Source organism: Oncorhynchus mykiss, chromosome 15 (assembly GCF_013265735.2).
Source record: "Oncorhynchus mykiss isolate Arlee chromosome 15, USDA_OmykA_1.1, whole genome shotgun sequence".
Classification (NCBI taxonomy): Eukaryota; Metazoa; Chordata; class Actinopteri; order Salmoniformes; family Salmonidae; genus Oncorhynchus; species Oncorhynchus mykiss.
In genome coordinates, this window is record NC_048579.1 from 73,129,262 (window position 1) to 73,151,576 (window position 22,315).

Sequence of the window (22,315 nt, forward strand, 5' to 3'; positions counted from 1 at the left end):
GGGGAGGTGCAGGAGAGTTGGAGGGAAAGGGGAGGTGCAGGAGAGTATGAGGGAAAGGGGGGGTGCAGGAGAGTTGGAGGGAAAGTCCATTGGAGACTCACTCAAGAGAATAGAAAATAGGAATCCAACTCCACTGATTTTATACTTGCAGCCGTCTGTCAATATGGGGTTTTGTAGTGAAGAATGTGAACTGATTAGTTTCATTATTTTGACAATGTCACTATTGTTTAACTGGCTCATAAAAAAACATAACCCCTCAATTTTCTAAATCCGAAACACACTTCGGCCGGGCCCTCCTTCCAGACTGTCTGTCGTTCCACAAACAGCATGGGTTTTAAAAAACCCTTTCCAGAAAATGATTTAAAGACAATCAGCATGACAGAAACTGGTCACGGGCCAGAGAGAAGAGGTTAGTAATGGAGCCAATATGCTATGCTAGTAGCCTTGTCATTTTTGATCTTTTGTAGGCCGGTATTCAATAGGCAAAAACCTAGCGAAAAATGGTCTTCAGCGCTAACACTGAAAATATATATCTGATGTAACCACATTTTCATGAGTCCATTCAAAACACCAGGGGCATTAACACGGAAGTATGACGTGGGAACGAGTCACTTGCATTGCTTATAATGGGAGGTAAAACAGAGGTGGAAGTGGGGGAGCAGGCAGGAGGTGTAGAGGTGAGCAGTGAAAACATGAGCAGTTCACTGCCTTCCCAAGAGAAGAGACAAAAACATTTTCTTCTTAAACTCAGTCTTGGTTGGCCCTGAGGATATCTGGGGAATTACAGCAAACATCTTCACATAGTTTAGATCCCCATCTCAGGAGGAGCGGAGAGAAAGAACAAGCCTTGGCATGCCACCATCTCTCTCCCCTTCCTTCAATCCCTTTAAAAGGCAGGCATTGAAACCTACAGGAGATTCAGTGCTGTAGGTAGCCTAGCGGTTAAGAGGTAACCGAAAGGTCCCTGGTTCAAATCACCGAACCAGCAAGATGGGAAGATCTGCCGTTCTGCCTTTGAGCAAGGCAGTTAACCCCCAACAACAACTGCTCCCCGGGTGCAGATGATGATTAAGGCAGCCCCTCGCACGTCTCTGATTCAGAGGGGTTGAGTTAAATGCAGAAGAGACATTTCGGTTGAATGCATTCAGTTGTGCAACTGACTAGGTATTCACCTTCCCTTTCTTTCAGAGCAGGCCAAGCTGACCTGCTTTATGTTAGCTATTAGCCTAGCATTTAGCCTATTTCTGTTGAGTTTCTAGCTTTTAGTCTACTGCAGTTGGGACTTTTAGCATTTAGCCTAGCGCTCTGTGCTACTGAGGAGAGACGGGCTGTAAAAGTAAAGAGCAGACAGTTAGCTTAAGATGTGGGAACAGACAAGCGTCTGACGGAAACGAGAAAGACAGAAAAACAAAAAAGGAGAGGAAGACAGAGAGATGGAAAGAGAGACACATAGAGAGCGACACACACACAGAGAGAGACAGCTAGAGACAGAGAGAGAGAGAGAGAGAGCGAAAGAGACACAGAGAGAGCGACACACACACACAGAGAGACAGCTAACGACAGAGAGAGAGAGCGAAAGAGAGACAGTGCGAGCGAGAAAGCTCAGCTGGGTCATGCTTCTTCAGAGGTAAATCATACAGCATGTCTGACGCAGGGGCTTCACTTGTCCCCAATTCACCCAGCCTTGTTCACGGCCCTGTTACAGAACAACCCCACTGTCACACAGCCTTGTTCACGGCCCTGTTACAGAACAACCCCACTGTCACACAGGGGCTTCACCTGTCCCCAATTCACCCAGCCTTGTTCACGGCCCTGTTACAGAACAACCGCACTGTCACACAGGGGCTTCACCTGTCCCCAATTCACCCAGCCTTGTTCACAGCCATGTTACAGAACAACCCCACTGTCACACAGGGGCTTCACCTGTCCCCAATTCACCCAGCCTTGTTCACGGCCCTGTTACAGAACAACCCCACTGTCACACAGGGGCTTCACCTGTCCCCAATTCACCCAGCCTTGTTCACGGCCCTGTTACAGAACAACCGCACTGTCACACAGGGGCTTCACCTGTCCCCAATTCACCCAGCCTTGTTCACAACCATGTTACAGAACAACCCCACTGTCACACAGGGGCTTCACCTGTCCCCAATTCACCCAGCCTTGTTCACGGCCCTGTTACAGAACAACCCCACTGTCACACAGGGGCTTCACCTGTCCCCAATTCACCCAGCCTTGTTCACGGCCCTGTTACAGAACAACCCCACTGTCACACAGCCTTGTTCACGGCCCTGTTACAGAACAACCCCACTGTCACACAGGGGCTTCACCTGTCCCCAATTCACCCAGCCTTGTTCACGGCCCTGTTACAGAACAACCGCACTGTCACACAGGGGCTTCACCTGTCCCCAATTCACCCAGCCTTGTTCACAGCCCTGTTACAGAACAACCCCACTGTCACACCGGGGCTTCACCTGTCCCCAATTCACCCAGCCTTGTTCACAGCCATGTTACAGAACAACCGCACTGTCACACAGGAGCTTTACCTGTCCCCAATTCACCCAGCCTTGTTCACAGCCCTGTTACAGAACAATCCCAATGTCGCTCTAGTGTAGCCTAGTCTGACTGCTGCCGCAACTCAAACCACGCAAATCCTCTACACCACACTGCGCCACTCAAAACCCTTATCCCACCCACAAGGCTCTGACAGAGAGAGGGGGAGGTAAGAGTGAGACAAATGCTTTCAGCAGACATGGAGCCCAAAGACTAAACCAGACAGACAAATTTACTAGCTGAGTGATAAAATGCAAAGCAGAGAGTGAGAACGAGAGAGAATAAAACATTTTAAAAATCTGTCAATCATATATTTCAGAGACAAGACAAACACACTCAGTAGATTTCCATTACAGACTTATGTTCCTATATCTGACACTCAAAAACGTGTAAACGCACACACTCAAGACACACACACCACAAGGAAGGAAGACAGAGTTTGTAAATGAAGGAAGCGCAGCCCCTTCGCCTCTGCTCTGTCTTCCTCTGACCCAACACTGACACACACACAGTACTTCAACAATGAATCAAGGGAAGAGAAGGGAAATGGCTGTGGCTCAGATCCATGGGATTGGGTTTCTTCCCTCCTCTCTCTCTGGCTGTCAAAAATGGCACCCTATTCCCTTTATAGTGCACTACCTTTGATCAGGGCTCTGGTTAAAAGTAGTGCACTATAAAGAAAATAGGTTGCAATTTGGCACTCCTCCCTGTTCACATCCTCTGCATTATTCACTGATGACGACACGGTGGCTGTGTCCCAGAACTCCCTACATAGTGAACCATTTCTTACATAGTGCACTACTTTTGAGGAGGTGCACCAGCCTAAATAGGGAATAGTGTGCAATTCGGGACGCAGACTCTCGCTCTCTCCACTGCTCACTTAGCCATTGCCTCTGAGATCTCAGTGTGTGTGTGTGTGTCTTAGCTGCAGGGCAGACAAGGCAGAGTCACCCCCCTCACAAATTCCTTTACTCTGATTACTAACATCTCTGTGATAAGCCCCAGAGCTCAGGGCCGACTGAAGGATTACGTCAGAGCAGAGCGAGAGAAAGACCTCCAGTATGACCTCTTAGTCCATTACTGTGTTGTAATATAGAATAAATCGGGTCAATTTACATCTTCTACATTCTTTACGGCAGTTTTTTCCCAAAAAACGTCTTGCTTCAGTGTGTCTGTCTGTGTCTGTGTGTGTCGCGCACGCGTGTGTCGCTGTGTGTGTGTGTGTGTGTGTAGGCCTAGACTTTCCTTGGCGCAGGTCCTGGACCTGTAGCATAACGGAAGGAGGAAGGAGAGCCAAGTGTAAGTGAAAAGTCTACATGACAACCAGTTTAAGGGCCATTAGAGCAGCACGTTGGGTCTACGTCCCAAATGGAGCCCAATTCACGATTTAGTGCACTACAAATAGGGCTCTGGTGAAAAGTACTGCACTATATAGGGAATAGGTTGCTGTGTGGGCAGCAAAACTCTGCTGTCTACTCTCCACTACGACCCAAGGTCACACAGACCCGATAGGAACCACAGGAAACACGTCAGCGAGGGGGAGAGAGGGGAAAAGAGAGAAAAAGAGAGACGGATGGCTAGTGGAATGGGGTGTTGCGCAAACTGTGAGTCAGGTTCTGTTTCTATCACTCTGCGAAAGCAGAATGAAGAACGTGTCTCCTAAAATGAGAGTTTACAGGTCTCCTCCACTGAGTTACAATAACACTGTTTTGTTTCCACTGTCCTGTCCTCTCTCTGACATCTTAGGACACGAGAGAGAGAGAGATGAGGTAAAAGAAAGAGCGATGAGACTCATGAGGTGAAAGCACAAAAGATTTTTAAAAAGCCAAGAGAATAAGCTCAGAACCAAAGCGAGAGTGAGACATGAGATACATGATGTGAAAGCGAGAGAAAGCACTGAAAGAAAAAAGCTACGAGAGCGAGTACTCAGAGCATATACAGTGCATTCAGAAAGTATTCAGACCCCTTGACTTTTTCCCCATTTTGGTACGTTACAGCCTCAATCTAAAATGGATTCAATAGATATTCCCCCCTCATCAATCTATGCACAATACCCCATAACGACAAAACAAACAGGTTTTTAGAAATGCTTGTAATGAAAAAAAAACTATGTACTGAAATATCACATTTACCTGTATTCAGACCCTTTACTAAGTACTTTGTTGAAGCACCTTTGGCAGCGATTACAGCCTCAAGTCTTCTTGGGTATGAAGCTACAGGCTTGGCACACCTGTATTTGGGGAGTTTCTTCCATTCTTCTCTGCAGATCCTCTCCAGCTCTGTCAGGTTGGATGGGAAGCGTCGCTGCACAGCTATTTTCAGGTCTCTCCAGAGATGTTCGATCCGGTTCAAGCCCCGGCTCTGGCTGGGACACTCAAGGACATTCAGAGACTTGTCCCGAAGCCACTCCTGCGTTGTCATGGCTGTGTGCTTAGGGTCGTTGTCCTCTTGGAAAGTGAACCTTCACCCCAGATCGAGGTCCTGAGCCCTAATCTATGGATTTCACGACTGGAAATACTGACGGTCAAAGATACTAGGGATGCACGATATATCGGTGAACATATTGGAGTCAGACGATATTAGCTAAAAATGCCTACATCGGTATTGGCCGATGTCTAGTTTAACAGCGATGTGCAAAACCGATGTTAAAGCTGACGTTATATAGGTATGTACCTCATCTACCTACGTTATATAGGTATGTACCTATATAACGTAGGTAGATGACGTAATGACACCACGTAAAATGTAGAGCTACACGTGCAACACAGCATTCCTAACCTAGCCCACAATGTCTGCTGTGTGGATCAAACAGTCAGCAAGTCCAGCAGTCATTTGAAAGAGTAACAACATTTCAGCGAGACAACTCAATGGCAAAATCCATTATAGCCAAAATAAAGGAACTCATTGCCCTTGACAATCAACCGTTCTCTGTCATGGGTGATGTTGGCTTTCGCCGACTGGTTGAGCACCGGTACACACTACCAAGTGTGCCATTTTCAGATGTTGCCCTTCCCTTAGTTACACAGTAACACAGCGTCACTGCTACTAGCTTCACGACATACATACTATGGAACGCCGTTTGGGTCTTTGTGTGTCAAAGAAGATACAGTAGCACTGTCAAAGCTGTACAAAAAGTCTGCAAACAAGCAAACACCGGCAATGTGTTTACAATACCGCATTGGTAATAAAGCATCATTTTAAAACAGAGTTTAGCTTATCTCCAGCACTTCTCATAAATAACTTAACGTTCCACAAAGCTTAGCTGACTGCAGTCTCATAGCTCACAGTCATATCCCTGTGTCCTAATTCTATACAAGGAAGATGAAATAAAGAATAGAGTTCCCGCGGCAACAAAGGATTTAAATTGCAAATATCAGTCAAGTATAAAGAGGGGTAGGCTAAGTAATTAAAAAGAGTGACTGCCTTTAAAAAGCAACAAATCCCTTTGAAAACGGCCTATGTGGAATCGATATGAGTCAGAAACACTTATTCTAGTGCCCAAATTTACTACAAAGTGTAAATAGGATGAAGTAAGTCAGTTATTCTAGAGTCCAAATTTACTACAAAGTGTAAATACGATGAAGTCAGTCTGGTCTAAAACGGAGTTTGGAACATCTGCGCGTCACACCGGGTAAATGAAGGCTGGGGTGCCCACTAACATAGGGTGAACAGCTGTGGAGACTGTCTATGCTATTGGGTAGAGGGCAATGAGACAGACCTGCCCAACAGCTCTGACTGTTTACATAAGAACACGTAGCACATTTTGTTTACTTGAGAAATACTGCATCAAACACCTTTGATGGATGAAAAATTGTGCATCTAAAACAACCTCGGCCAAATTGTAAAAATTAATTACAGATTTCTGAGGACGCTGAGGAAATTAAATGGGCTTCCTACAGTGTCTCATGAGGGACAAACACCATTAACCAAAAGTGGAAATCGGTCAGGAGACACACCTCTAAGACTGAAATCTAGTCTTTCTAATGAGCAACAGAAAAACACATGTGCCAAACAGCGTGTTCAGTGGCTCTTTAAGATACTATCATTGTTTTACAAAAATGATCAGCCTAGAAAGTCATACAAAAACCTCAACTTAAGAGAAAGACATTTCAAAGTAACGTTCGGTTAAATCTGGCCCCAAACACGGGCCTCCCGAGTGGAACAGCGGTCTAAGGCACTGCATTGCAGTGTTTGAGGCGTCACTACAGATTCGGGTTCGATCCCGGGTTGTGTCACGGCCGGCGGTGCACAACTGGCCCAGAGTCACCCGGGTTAGGTGGAGGTTTGGCCAGCTGGGATGTCCTTGTCCCATCGTGCTCTAGCGACTCCTTGTGGCGGCTGGCTCATGCACGCTGACATCGGTCGCCAGTAATACAGTGTTTCCTCCGACACATTGGTGAGGCTGGCTTCTGGGTTAAGTGAGCTGTGTGTCAAGAAGCAGTGAGGCTTGGCGGGTTTGTGTTCCGGAGGAGGCATGGCTCTCTTGACCTTCGCCTCTCCCGAATCCGTACGGGAGTTGCAGCGATGGGAAAAGACTAACTTGCCCCCCCCCCCCCCCCCCCCCCTCAAAAAGTGTATTAATAGATAAAACAATTCTGGCCTCAAACATAGACAATCTGCATTGAGAAAGAGACCATAGAAATTCTCTCTCAAGTCCAGCATGAATGGCATTAGAATAACGCTCAAAGGTGCTCGGTCCCTCCCCCTCTACTTAGCCTGGCTTGGTGCTCAAAAACCTTGAAATTCCCTCTAAAACTGACCACCTACAAGGTAACATCCCAAATGGCACCCTATTCCCCATAGAGTGCACTACTTCTGACCAAAGCCCTATGGGCCTTACCGCCTTTGTCAACAGTAGTGCAATAAATAGGGAGCCATTTGGGATGCAGCCTAGATTATTCTTCCTCATTTTCCCCCCACTGTCCCCCAAGCCCAGAAAACATTGACCAATTAAAAAGTGGTTTCCTTCTAGAGTTCCTCCACCCAACAACCAACTCTCAGCCCTGGCCTACAAAAGGACAGAAGGCCACTGCAGCATACAAGGCCAGGCACTCCTCTCTCTCTCTCTCTCTCTGTCTGTGTGTCTGTGTGTCTGTGTGTGTGTGTGTGTGTGTGTGTGTCCACTTCCCCTTTTCATTCTGCTCCCTCGCTTTGTCAAAAGCAAACATTGTCATCAACTCCTCGCTGCGCCTACTCATGACCTACGACCCCACTACCCCTCCGCGCCTCCCTCCTTTCTTTCATTCCCCCCATCCTTCGTTCATTCCCTCCGGGATGGGACTGCTTTGGTTCAGCTATTGAGGGATGCCGACCACCCCCCACAACACGTCACACAAACAGTCATCGACCAATTCCAGATGCTCTCATGACGCCACGCCCACCCAGGCAGCGTGTGTAACCCCACTCCCACTGCTTCATCCCATGTCAGTAGAAGTACATAGTCTGTCTTACAAAACTGTCTGACAAACTAACTAACTAACACTAACATCCATAGGATTACCCAGCCAGCAGGACAAATAGAGAGAGGTCTTAACCCTACATGCAATGTACATTACGTTACCTGTGGTTAGAGTGGATACACACATTTACGTAACATTACGTTACCTGTGGTTAGAGTGGATACACACATTTACGTAACATTACGTTACCTGTGGTTAGAGTGGATACACACATTTACGTAACATTACGTTACCTGTGGTTAGAGTGGATACACACATTTACGTAACATTACGTTACCTGTGGTTAGAGTGGATACACACATTTACGTAACATTACGTTACCTGTGGTTAGAGTGGATACACACATTTACGTAACATTACGTTACCTGTGGTTAGAGTGGATACACACATTTACGTAACATAACATTAATCTACAGACCAGGAGCTCTTTATAGTTATTAAAAATGCACTATTGGATGAGCTGCCTGGATGATGCTTGAAGGGGCACATGCAATCAGCAGCAACCAGGCGACTGAGTGATGTGATTCAATTCCATGGTTGTGGATTATAGGGGACGACTGTGATTGGACAGTTTTCTAGTATCTGAGCCCAACTGACTGTATGACTAACAAGTTGTAGCGTAAGTCATTGTGACAACAGTACCATCTATGCCACAGAGCTGGGACCAGGGCTCAGTCACAACTCACAAACATCTCTTTGAAAGAAAAGGTGGCAGAACAAGTGAATTTCAGCAGAGGGGGAGAAACAGCACCTTGTGACTCCTACACAGGAGGAAAACAGCTTCATTGCAGTGAGTGACCCGACCGCACTCTAAATGAGAACCTACTGAGTTTCATTAACAGCATGGTTAACACGGACCCCCTGTAATGCGTTCCAAATGGTGCCCTTTTCCCTTTACTGTGCCCCTGAGGCTCTGGTCAAAGTGGTCGATTATACAGGGAATAGGGTGCCATTAGAGACACACCCCCTGAGTTACAACTGTTTAACCCCAAGGTGTTATTTTTAAACTAACCTCCGCCCCTGCTTACCTGACCCCAAACTGAGGCTCCTTCGTGGAGGGATTTGTGAGTTAGTTATCAGTGAACATATCACAGAGCCAAGCAACCAACTGCTCCTTCCACCACGTGAGCTAGAGCTGTGCTAGATTCTAAACGGAGCTGTGAATTCAGCTAAGATCCAGTCATATGACTGGCTGGCTGCCAAACTTGAAACTTTCTAACAGACATGTTCCTCTCTCTCTCTCTCTCCAGGCTTCTTCAATGAATGACCCACATTAAGCACTATGGGAACCATGACCACAAAAACAACTTCTTGTACAGAATAAGAATGTAGAAACTAGCAACAACATCCTGTGTGCCATTCTGTCTGTCTGGGCTGTTGCATCAGCACCTGCCAGTTGCACCCTTGCTGGGCATCATCGTACCTCAGCGCTGCTCTGACATCATCCATCTGTCAACCCGGTGTGATCTTTATCAGACGAGGTACTTGCAAGCTACATCCTTCCTTCTGCACCTTATCTGTATCTTCATACCTGGGATATTTTGTGTGCGCCAATCTATTTAGGTACTTTAGTTCGCCACTACAATAGGCAGCGGAGGAAGAATTGAGAGAGTATAATAAAACACTGCTTAAAATGTTTCTCAGAGCAGAGAGTAAGGAAGTAAAGAAGGATAGTAAATGATTGGGTTGTGTCTTACCTGCAGTTCGCACCACGCCACCTCCACTGTAGTCTCCGTATCCAGGCCCTTGTAGACCGTCTTGAAGGATCCGCGTCCGATCTCAATGTCAAACTTCAGGAAGCGTCCATCCAGCGAGGTCCCTATGGCCTTGGTCTCTACTTCCTCTATGTCGTCCTGAACCTTTTTCTCTGCTTCCCTCTTCTGCTCCTCTAACAGGGCCTTAGCGGCCCCCTTCTCCTTCTCCTCTCGCATCTCCTCTGTAACACTACCGCTCTCCTCCTCCGCGGGCTCTCCCGCTTTACTGGGCGCCACCTCCTCCATTCCAGGAGCCTCTGCAGCGGCTAACGACGACAGCTTCTTTCCTTTCTCTCCGCCGCAAACATCCAATACTGCCGTGCATGGCTTTATCTGCACTACCGTACCACCCACTCTAGTACCGCCACCAACACTGGGCCCTAATACCGCACTACAAGGCCCATCCCCTCCTTCCTCATCTGCTTCCACCTCGGCCACCGCCAGGCACGGCTCGGGTACCACCACAGAGGGGACAGCCAGGGAGAGCCAGCCCAGGCTGGGGGGCTCGCAGTCGGGCGGGGAGGTGAGGATGACGGCCTTGCTGGGGAGGTCTAAGGCGGTGGCGTTCGAGTCACAGATGACGCTGCGCCGGAAGAAGCGATGTTCGGCCTGTTTGGGGTCGCGGTCCATGGTGTGGCGGCGTCGGCGGACACCGTCGGTCCCCAAATTCTCACCAAGGTACGTGTCCGAGCTGGAACCATTCACATTCTTGGGCGGTGGAGGGAAAGGGGCTAGGAACTTGTCTGTTTCCGACATCTTGATTTTTTTTATTCCAGGGGGTGTGAGCGAGCAATGAGAAAAAAACTCCAAAATATGAGGTATAAATAAATTACAAGGAAGAACAAAAAACTTGAGAAAAAGTAACTGTAAACCTCAACCAACAATACACCAAAACTTTTGTTGTGAAGAACCGAACACCTGTGCGTCTTCCAAACAAACTCCTGAGAGGGGAAATATATAATATGGGTATATAAAATAAAACCTCTGGAGAAAACCCTCTGTGGAGTTTGGATGGGGGGGGGGGGGGGGGGGGGGGGGGAGTTAACTTAACCTCCTCTGTAAGTGTCACTTAGCAACAACAGTTACTATAACTTTTACAGCGCTCAGGGGTGGTTGGGCCCAGAAGAGGGGGCGTTCTTTTATAAATGGAAAAGAACAGGAAACAGTCACAGAGGAGCAAGCGCTGATGATGACACACAAGGACCGTCAAATCCACACCATCCATCCTGTAGCGACCCAGAGATAGCCTTCATTGAGCATAAGGGACCACAAGAAGAGGAGGCCAGATAGTCTGTACTAGCAGGCTCAGGCTGACTGCTTGGGCCTGGACAGTGGACAGCCTCTGGCGTGTCTCTGTAGTGATGGTGGGGGAGGGAGAAATCTCACTCACACCATTAACTCCACTGCCTCCAAAGCAAGGGGCAGATTCACTAAAAGAGAACAGAGGGAGAGTGAAGGAATGAGTCAAGAGGCAGAGAAGTTTGGTTTAATTGCATATCCAAATTTAAAGTAACTGTAAACCTCAACCCCGACTCTGCTTGACCTCAGGGTTACAGCGTAAAACAATTCAGAGAGTAGCTTGGTTTGGCATGCACTACTGCAGAACAGGAGACTTGTTTTGGCATGCACTACTGCAGCTGCAGAACAGGAGACTTGGTTTTGCATATACCAAATTTCACTCTATTCCCTACATAGTACACTACTTTTGACCAGAGCTATTCCCTACACAAAAGTAGTTTACTATATGTCATGGTTATCAAACCTCTTCTCAGGAGAACCCTAGCCGTTCCATGTATTTGATCTATTCCAGAACTAGCACACCTGATTTAACGTGTCAACAAATCATCAATCCCTTGAATAGGTGAATCAGGTGAGCTAGTTCAGAGCTACAATAAAATTGTGAAAAGGTTAGTGCTATCTGGGATCCTTGGGACATCTCTACCCTAAACCTCCTGTAGGTTTTCGTTTCAACACCAGTTGTAACTAACCCTATTGGAGAGCCATGCATTAACCGTTTAGGAGTAGCGTCAGAGTTGGCATGTCCCAAGGATTCAGTTTAAACTTTTCCATTGTGGAAGGAGGAAGGGTCCCCGATGAGTGGTTTGAAAACCACTGATATGGAAGTGTGCAATTTGGGACGAAAAACAGTGTCGCATCTAAAAACGAATTAGCTCGCTACCCATTCCATTACTCTTGTTCAGAAATGTATGGACATGTCTGAATGTTAATTAAAGCACCGGGGAAAAAAATGTAATTCCCCATAATTGTACTATTTATATTTTCACACGAGTAATTTCCACTGGTAATGTATAATCTCGTTTACCAGTTTTCCGACCATGCGCAGATAATTTATTAACTGAGATTTTTTTTAGAAATCCCAAAATTAAGATAAATCTGAAGTGACAAATGTAATTACAAAGCTAATACAAAAAACATCTGAACCTGGTTAAACATGACGGGTCGTCAATCTGTGAATGAACGATCTCATTCATTTCGTGGGTCGAATCGATACCGTGAGCAAGCTAAAAAAAATAAATACACCGAAAAACATTGACGCTGTCAATAGTATCTGTTAACGGTGACTCGATTTTCTATTATATTTTCTTCCGATCATAAATGTTACGTTATTCATTTACCTTTATTGAAGAGTACGCTCTGTGGCCTTTCCCTTCCCACTCGTCTTTATAGCTAGCTAGCATAACTGGCTAACCATGGTGGAATAGTTCGCTAGCTACACTTCTGCAGTGCTGTCTTGTCGAAGCTATAATTAATTCTACAAACGAACAGGCACATATATCGACTGTCAAGGGGTCTGTACCAAAGCGAATGTACAGCGAAATAGTTATGTTATTTATCGTCAACTTGGACAACTAACTAGCTAACGTAGTAAGGTAAAAACCTCGGTAGTCTTGGTTACTTTACGCTCGCGCTGGATATGGATAGTCTCGCGCTGAAAATGACTTCCAGACAGAGCGCACAATGCAGATAAATAGTTAGTGCTTGTTACAACAAACTAGCAGTAGTTGCAAGTGTCCAACTGCCAGGCACGTTAAGCAAACCCAGCCGACGCACCACAGAACGCCGATACGGTTTTCCACAGCACGCGCTATAGCGAGCCGTAGAAGTGAGCTAAAAAGCTATTTCGTAGCGAAACAGCCAATAATCAAGCTAGATGTCATTAGCCTGTGTCAATATGCATGCACTTTCCAGCTATATCAACAACATGATTGGTAAAGGCATTACCTTTCGTATTATGGCCATTCTCCCGTAGAAGATCGGTTGGTTGATACTTGGAAGAGTAATTCAACAACAAAATATGCAACGATATTCCTAGTTACTAGTATTAGATCACATTCGTTTTTATTTAAATGTGCAATAATAAACGGGTATATCTACATTCGAAAGCGACCGTATGCGTTCTCAAGACCGCTGTCTTTCATTGGCTTTAGCAGCTACCTCAAGCAGAGCGAGAAAGCCACGTTCATATCGGAGTTGTATCCCCTATGTATCCAGCAGTTCTTCTCTCCCTCCTATTAGATCAGAGCGGACAAAACAAATTCTCCATCTCTCAGCCGCAATTCAATTCCAGATGACCTCAATTTTACTCCATCTCCATGCGATTACTCAGCTACAGTTGTATTACGATGTGAACACAGAAAGAGCAAGACATCCACTGCGGTTCAATTCTCGTTCACTCGTCTGTTCCAATGACTCCGTTCGAATCGAATTCGCTTTTGTTATCCACAAAACAGCAGACAGAAAATGACAGCACAATGTATGTAGGAAAATACTCTCTCCTACGTGTCCACAGTCAGATGTTGCCGTTTCAGATCGCTAACATAGCCTGCATACAGCTGTTTCCCCTTGGTTCGCTTCATCCACAGATGTAAGGTTTGATGGAGCGCCGACTGTGTATCTATCTGGTTGCTAACTGCTTTAGCCAAGCTATGCGCTCCCAAACTGCGTATTGACGTGGGGCCCTCGTCAGCCAATCGCTTTTTTTCCTTAATGTTTTATTTTTTTTAAATCAAAGACCTGGGGGATCGCGCCTGCTTCCACACTGTGGCGAGACCGAAGCCAGCGATAGCAGACTGGCTTCAACATTTTAAACGGATACATTGTCCAAAAAGACCATGGAATTTGGGGACATGTCACTTTTTATCCGGGGGAGAGTTGACTCAGACTGTCAACTTCACTGCCCCCTAAAATGATTCAGCTATAACATAGTAGGCTAAGAAGAGCTCTTAACGTTACTGTCTCACAGTGATGCGTTATGATTTTGTGTGAGTGTGCTTTTGGTTGAAAATACCACTTTTTCATGTGGACAATGAACACCACTCATTTGAGCTTTTCTTAATGAGAATAATATACTTATTTGTAAATGTCAATCAGAGTACTTCTATTGAAATAGCATTACAATTAAATAAATCTGATATAGCACCTGCGAAAAGTGCTTGTTTCCAGATGTTGGGATGGAGAGCCTGCGCAGAAGTGGATATTATCGAATTTGTACTCAATGAAGGAGGAAGTATAATCCGAGTATATTGACATTCATGATGTTTTGAAATCCATTTAAATTATATAACGTCTCTGAAATATATACTGTATATTACTTTGTGTGTTGTTCGAGTTGTGTGTCTGTCAAATTTAAAGTCCAGGTTCATCATTAAAAGCTAATCGTTTGGTCAGTGCAAATGTACTGCACTACAATTCCCAAGCACAACATTGACACACCGCGCGAGATCCACAAGGGGATTTTAGTTTTCATCGGATAATGATGTGTAAACCAGCCTAATGCGTTTGGCCCCATTCTTTCATTATAATGGATTGTCTTTGTCTGAAAGTTGGTTGAATAAGGAATTGGAAACGTTTACATATTTGTCTTATTGTTTGTGAAAGTCATTGTATTACGTCACATTATTGTTAATAACGTGCAAATTTTTCATCCTCTTTCAGAAGTAGGCTAGTTTGAAAATGTGTATTTATAGGGTGGTACAATTTCCTGCATTTTTCACATAGTTTTAAAAGACATACACCGACTTCCATAGGCTACCAGAAGTCCAGAACAATTTACAACCACTCTGACATGAAATTTGTCATAACACCAGAACTGATCATGAGTTTTTAATGATGAGAACCAGCTTTGGCCTGAGAATGCCTCTAGCGTCTCACTGAGACAGCCATAAAGTAGCTTCTCAACAGAAAATTACCATGTCAACTGGGTTGATTTATTCTCTTCAAGTTGTCCCATATGCAGCCGCAGTCTCTTTCTTTCTCTCTCACACACAGTCTCTTCAGCAGCTCTTCTATTCAGCTGACAGTTCAATGTAGATCGATGTAGACAGCCCTCAATGTGTATGCCAAATTGCACCCTATTTCCTATATAGTGCACTACTTTTGACCAGAGCCCATAGGCTTATATAGGGAATAGGGTGTAATTTTGAATGTAGCTTCAGTCTGTGTGGGTGTGCTCTCTGCAGCCATTCCTCTGGGACCGGAGCTGCTCTCTTACCAAGCCTCAGCAGCTTGTCTGGATAGTGCTGCTGACTGAGAGGTGCAAACGATGCAGTTGGCTCCCCTACGCTTTGACCAACGCTGGGCTCCGATGCCAAGTGTCCAACAGGTGTCCAAGTGGCTTGAGAAATAGAAGCTCTGCCTGAATGGGATCTCTCCTAACGCAGACAGGAAGCAGTCGGAAATATAAAGACAGAAGCTATCACTACAATAATTAACAATGTAACATGTTTTGGTTGATATAGTAATAACAATATCTGTATTGTTGTCTATAAGGAGGGAACTTTGTCTTTTTATATTAAATATTGTTTTATATTTAATATATTTATTACTGTTAAATGTTTAGTAGGCAAGTTAATTCAGGCAAAAACAACTTGTCTGTAAGTCAAAGGCGAACCCTTAATAGAAGCTAGATGATGTACTAGACTGGGTAATGTTGGTGTTTTTCTCTATAGAGAAACCCTGTCATATTTAAACCCTTGTCCTAACACATATTTCCTGTTGGTGCAGAGTTGAGCAGGAAGTCAATAGCCTTTGAAGGCAGAAACGGTGGCACACACATACAGTACACACGCACAGGGAGACACACTCACATACAGTACACACGCACAGGGAGACACACTCACATACAGTCACACACATGTATGCACACACACACACACACATATTGTACTCAAGCCAGCTCTTGTTGCAAAAAAATAAATGTGTCACTGAAGTCAACACTGTAAATTCCAATAAAGTTACTCAATATTTTTGACTGTGGATTTTAACAGGTAAAATATATTTTGGACTGCAGTTTTAATACAATCTAAACTTCAGCAATATTTGTGACTATCTTTTGATCATTTTTTCAAGTGTAGGGTTAGCGTACTGTGGGTTTAGCGTAGGGTTAGTGTAGTGTGGGGTTAGTGTAGGGTTAGTGTAGTGTGGAGTTAGTGTAGTGTAGGGTTATTGTAGTGTGGGGTTAGTGTAGTGTGGGGTTAGTGTAGTGTAGGATTAGCGTATTGTGGGTTTAGCGTAGGGTTAGTGTAGTGTGGGGTTAGTGTAGGGTTAGTGTAGTGTAGGGTTATTGTAGTGTGGGGTTAGTGTAGTGTGGGTTTAGCGTAGGGTTAGTGTAGTGTGGGGTTAGTGTAGTGTGGGTTTAGCGTAGGGTTAGTGTAGTGTGGGGTTAGTGTAGTGTGGGTTTAGCGTAGGGTTAGTGTAGTGTGGGGTTAGTGTAGTGTAGGATTAGCGTACTGTGGGTTTAGTGTAGGGTTAGTGTAGTGTGGGGTTAGTGTAGGGTTAGTGTAGTGTGGGGTTAGTGTAGTGTAGGATTAGCGTACTGTGGGTTTAGTGTAGGGTTAGTGTAGTGTGGGGTTAGTGTAGGGTTAGTGTAGTGTAGGGTTATTGTAGTGTGGGGTTAGTGTAGGGTTTGTGTAGTGTGGGGTTAGGGTTAGTGTAGTGTAGGGTTTGTGTAGTGTGGGTTTAGTGTAGTGTGAGATTAGTGTAGTGTAGGGTTAGTGTAGTGTGGTGTTAGTGTATTGGGTAGTTAGTGAAGTGTAAGGTTAGTGTAGTGTAGAGTTAGTGTAGTGTAGAGTTAGTGGAGTTAGTGTAGTGTAGAGTTAGTGTAGTGTAGGGTTAGTTTAGTGTGGTGTTAATGTAGTGTGGGGTTAGTGTAGTGTAGGGTTAGTGTAGTGTAGAGTTAGTGTAGTGTGGAGTTAGTGTAGTGTGGTGTTAATGTAGTGTGGGGGTAGTGTAGGGTTAGTGTAGTGAGGGGTTAATGCCGTCCCTAGGAGGGGTGCGTCACTTGAATGTGTTGTGTTGTGCCGTGGCGGAGATCTTCATGGGCTATACTCAGCCTTGTCTCAGGATGGTAAGTTGGTGGTTGAAGATATCCTTCTACTGGTGTGGGGGCTGTGCTTTAGCAAGTTGGGTGGAGTTATACCCTGCCTGTTTGGCCCTGTCCAGGGGTATCGTCGGATGGGGCCACAGTGTCTCCCGACCCCTCCTGTCTCAGCCTCCAGTATTTATGCTGCAGTAGTTTATGTGTCAGGGGGGCTAGGGTCAGTCTGTTATATCTGGAGTATTTCTCCTGTCTTATCCAGTGTCTTGTGTGAATTTAAGTATGCTCTCTCTAATTCTCTCTTTCTCTCTCTCGGAGGACCTGAGCCCTAGGACCATGCCTCAGGACTACCTGGCCTGATGACTCCTTGCTGTCCCCAGTCCACCTGGCCGTGCTGCTGCTCCAGTTTCAACTGTTCTGCCTGCGGCTATGGAATCCTGACCTGTTCACTGGACGTGCTACCTGTCCCAGACCTGCTGTTTTCAACTCTCTTGAGACAGCAGGAGCGGTAGAGATACTCTGAATGATCGGCTATGAAAATTCAACTGACATTTACTCCTGAGGTGCTGACCTGTTGCACCCTCGACAACCAGTGTGATTATTATTATTTGACCCTGCTGGTCATCTATGCACATTTGAATATCTTGGCCATGTTCTGATATAATCTCCACCCAGCACAGCCAGAAGAGGACTGGCCACCCCTCATAGCCTGGTTCCTCTCTAGGTTTCTTCCTATGTTCTGGCCTTTCTAGGGAGTTTTTCCTAGCCACCATGCTTCTACACCTGCATTGCTTGCTGTTTGGGGTTTTAGGCTGGGTTTCTGTACAGCACTTTGTGACATCAGCTGATGTAAGAAGGGTTTTATAAATACATTTGATTGATTGATTGATGATTGGGAGTCCCATAGGGCGGTGCATAATTGGCCCAGCGTCGTCCGGGTTAGGGTTTGGCGTGGTGGGCCGTCACTGTAAGTAAGAATTTGTTCTTAACTGACTTGCCTAGTTAAATAAAGGTTAAATAAAACATGGAAAAATAGTGGTGTATGGTTAGTGTAGTGTATGGTTAGTGTAGTGTATGGTTAGTGTAGTGTATGGTTAGTGTAGTGTGGGTTTAGTGTAGTGTGAGATTAGTGTAGTGTGGGGTTAGTGTAGTGTATGGTTAGTGTAGTGTATGGTTAGTGTAGTGTATGGTTAGTGTAGTGTATGGTTAGTGTAGTGTATGGTTAGTGTAGTGTGGGTTTAGTGTAGTGTGAGATTAGTGTAGTGTGGGGTTAGTGTAGTGTATGGTTAGTGTAGTGTATGGTTAGTGTAGTGTGGGTTTAGTGTAGTGTGAGATTAGTGTAGTGTGGGGTTAGTGTAGTGTATGGTTAGTGTAGTGTACGGTTAGTGTAGTGTGGGTTTAGTGTAGTGTGAGATTAGTGTAGTGAATGGTTAGTGTAGTGTATCGTTAGTGTAGTGTGGGTTTAGTGTAGTGTGAGATTAGTGTAGTGTATGGTTAGTGTAGTGTATGGTTAGTGTAGTGTATGATTAGTGTAGTGTGGGTTTAGTGTAGTGTGAAATTAGAGTAGTGTAGGGTTAGTGTAGTATATGGTTAGTGTAGTGTATGGTTAGTGTAGTGTATGGTTAGTGTAGTGTATGGTTAGTGTAGTGTGGGTTAGTGTAGTGTAGTGTATGGTTAGTGTAGTGTATGGTTAGTGTAGTGTGGGTTAGTGTAGATTATGGTTAGTGTAGTGTATGGTTAGTGTAGTGTATGGTTAGTGTAGTGTGGGTTTAGTGTAGTGTGAGATTAGTGTAGTGTAGGATTAGTGTAGTGTATGGTTAGTGTAGTGTATTGTTAGTGTAGTGTATGGTTAGTGTAGTGTATGGTTAGTGTAGTGTGGGGTTAGTGTAGTGTATGGTTAGTGTAGTGTGGGTTAGTGTAGTGTGGGTTTACTGCAGTGTATGGTTAGTGTAGTGTGGGTTTACTGTAGTGTATGGTTAGTGTAGTGTGGGTTTACTGTAGTGTATGGTTAGTGTAGTGCATGGTTAGTGTAGTGTGGGTTGGTGTAGTGTGGGTTTACTGTAGTGTATGGTTAGTGTCTGGTAGGATTAGTGTGTGGTGGGTTTGGTGTAGTGTATGGTTAGTGTCTGGTAGGATCAGTGTGTGGTGGGTTTGGTGTAGTGTATGGTTAGTGTCTGGTAGGATTAGTGTAGTATATGGTTAGTGTAGTGTATGGTTAGTGTAGTGTATGGTTAGTGTCTGGTAGGATTAGTGTAGTGTGGATTTAGTGTAGTGTATGGTTAGTGTCTGGTAGGATTAATGTGTGGTGGGTTTAGTGTAGTGTATGGTTAGTGTAGTGTATGGTTAGTGTAGTGTATGGTTAGTGTCTGGTAGGATTAGTGTAGTGTGGGTTTAGTGTAGTGTATGGTCAGTGTCTGGTAGGATTAGTGTAGTGTATGGTTAGTGTCTGGTAGGATTAGTGTAGTGTATGGTTAGTGTCTGGTAGGATTAGTGTAGTGTATGGTTAGTGTCTGGTAGGATTAGTGTAGTGTATGGTTAGTGTCTGGTAGGATTAGTGTAGTGTATGGTTAGTGTCTGGTAGGATTAGTGTAGTGTATGGTTAGTGTCGTGTGGGTTTACTGTAGTGTATGGTTAGTGTAGTGCATGGTTAGTGTAGTGTGGATTAGTGTAGTGTGGGTTTACTGTAGTGTATGGTTAGTGTCTGGTAGGATTAGTGTGTGGTATGTTTGGTGTAATGTATGGTTAGTGTCTGGTAGGATCATTGTGTGGTGGGTTTGGTGTAGTGTATGGTTAGTGTCTGGTAGGATAAGTGTGTGGTGGGTTTAGTGTAGTGTATGGTTAGTGTAGTGTATGGTTAGTGTCTGGTAGGATTAGTGTAGTGTGGATTTAGTGTAGTGTATGGTTAGTGTCTGTTAGGATTAGTGTAGTGTATGGTTAGTGTCTGGTAGGATTAGTGTAGTGTATGGTTAGTGTATGGTAGGATTAATGTAGTGTATGGTTAGTGTCTGGTAGGATTAGTGTAGTGTATGGTTAGTGTCTGGTATGATTAGTGTAATGTATGGTTAGTGTATGGTAGGATTAGTGTAGTGTATGGTTAGTATAGTGTGGGTTTACTGTAGTGTATGGTTAGTGTAGTGTGGGTTAGTGTAGTGTATGGTTAGTGTATGGTAGGATTAGTGTAGTGTATGGTTAGTGTAGTGCATGGTTAGTGTATGGTAGGATTAGTGTAGTGTGGGTTTAGTGTAGTGTATGGTTAGTGTATGGTAGGATTAGTGTACTTTTTACCAGAGCCCTATTCCCTATATAGTGCACTACTTTTTACCAGAGCCCTATTCCCTATATAGTAGACTACTTTAGACCAGAGCCCTATTCCCTATATAGTGCACTACTTTTTACCAGAGCCCTATTCCCTATATAGTAGACTACTTTAGACCAGAGCCCTATTCCCTATATAGTAGACTACTTTAGACCAGAGCCCTATTCCCTATATAGTGCACTACTTTAGACCAGAGCCCTATTCCCTATATAGTGCACTACTTTAGACCAGAGCCCTATTCCCTATATAGTAGACTACTTTTTACCAGAGCCCTATTCCCTATATAGTGCACTACTTTTTACCAGAGCCCTATTCCCTATATAGTAGACTACTTTAGACCAGAGCCCTATTCCCTATATAGTAGACTACTTTAGACCAGAGCCCTATTCCCTATATAGTAGACTACTTTAGACCAGAGCCCTATTCCCTATATAGTAGACTACTTTAGACCAGAGCCCTATTCCCTATATAGTAGACTACTTTAGACCAGAGCCCTATTCCCTATATAGTAGACTACTTTAGACCAGAGCCCTATTCCCTATATAGTAGACTACTTTAGACCAGAGCCCTATTCCCTATATAGTGCACTACTTTTTACCAGAGCCCTATTCCCTATATAGTAGACTACTTTAGACAAGGGCCTGTAGTGCAGCCCTAAACTGTTCACAGGATAACACACTCAAATAGACAAAGGGAACCAGAAGGCTTCTGCAGAAGAAAATGCAGCGATAAGAAATGTGTCAAATGGACACTGAGTCTACAAAACATTATGAACACCTTTGCCCTTAGAATAGCCTCAATTCATTGGGGCACGAACTCTACAAGGTGTCGACAGCCTTCCACGGGGATGCTGGCCCATGTTGACTCCAATGCTTCCCACAGTTGTCCAGTTGGCTGGATGGCCTTTGGGTGGTGTTGCATTCTTGATACACACCAGAAACTGTTGAGCGTGAAAAACCCAGCAGCGTTGCAGTTCTTGACACAAACCGGTGCGCCTGAGAACTACTACCATACCCCGTTCAAAGGCACTTACATTTTCTGTCTTGCCCATTCACCCTCTGAATGACACACATACACAATCCATGTCTCAATTGTCTCAAGGCTTAAATCCATCATAGCTCATCATAGCATAGAGAAAATGTTCACTTGTGTTATTATAAAATCAACACAGATTTGGTGCAGGGATCTTTTTAAACATAATATTTTTGAAAAGCAAGTGATCTGTTCAGTATTTGGGAAGGGGAGACTTAGTCCGTTGTACAACTGAATGCATTCAACCAAGATGTGTCTTCCGTATTTAACCCCTCTGAATCAGAGAGGTGCACGGGGCGGCCTTCGTCGACTTCATCGGCGTCCGGGGAACAGTTGTCGGGTGTTAACTGCCTTGCTCAAGGGCACAATGGCAGATTTGTCCACCTTGCCAGATTAGGGATTTGAACCAGCAACCTTTCGGTTACTGGCTAAACGCGCTTAAAAACCTGAAGCGACTCTTAAAGGAAAACACCACCCAAAAACGATCTTTTGGTATTTGTTTCATTAGTCCATTGTTGCTTTAGGCCCAAAACTGTTTTGCATGTCAGCAATCAAGTTTTCAAGATATATAACTTTCAAAAAACAGAAATACAGCCGATATGCAAAATACATCATATCGGCTGTATTTCTGTTTTTTGAAAGTTATATATCTTGAAAACTTAATTGCTGACATGCAAAACATTTTTGGGACTACATCAACAATGGACTAATGAAACAAATACCAAAATATCGTTTTTGGGTGGAATTTTCCTTTAATGCATAGTACATAGTGCACAGTACATAGTACATAGTACATAGTACATAGTACATAGTACATAGTGCACAGTACATAGTACATAGTACACAGTACATAGTACATAGTACATAG

General features: G+C 44.6%; 1 protein-coding gene across 11 annotated transcripts in view; it reads right to left on the reverse strand.

The window, feature by feature from the left end:
* LOC110490803 (serine/threonine-protein kinase WNK1) overlaps positions 1-13,709 on the reverse strand; it is a 183,755-nt gene extending 170,046 nt beyond the window's left edge. For all 11 annotated transcript variants that reach the window (XM_036945329.1, XM_036945328.1, XM_036945325.1 and 8 more), the window contains exons 1-2: positions 13,007-13,709; positions 9,707-11,193 (exon numbers count right to left, since the gene is read on the reverse strand). In XM_036945329.1, the coding sequence (XP_036801224.1) occupies positions 9,707-10,519 (813 nt within the window). In that variant the 5' untranslated portion in view covers positions 10,520-11,193; positions 13,007-13,709. The remainder of the gene's footprint in view (positions 1-9,706; positions 11,194-13,006) is intronic.
* Positions 13,710-22,315: the final 8,606 nt, after the last annotated feature.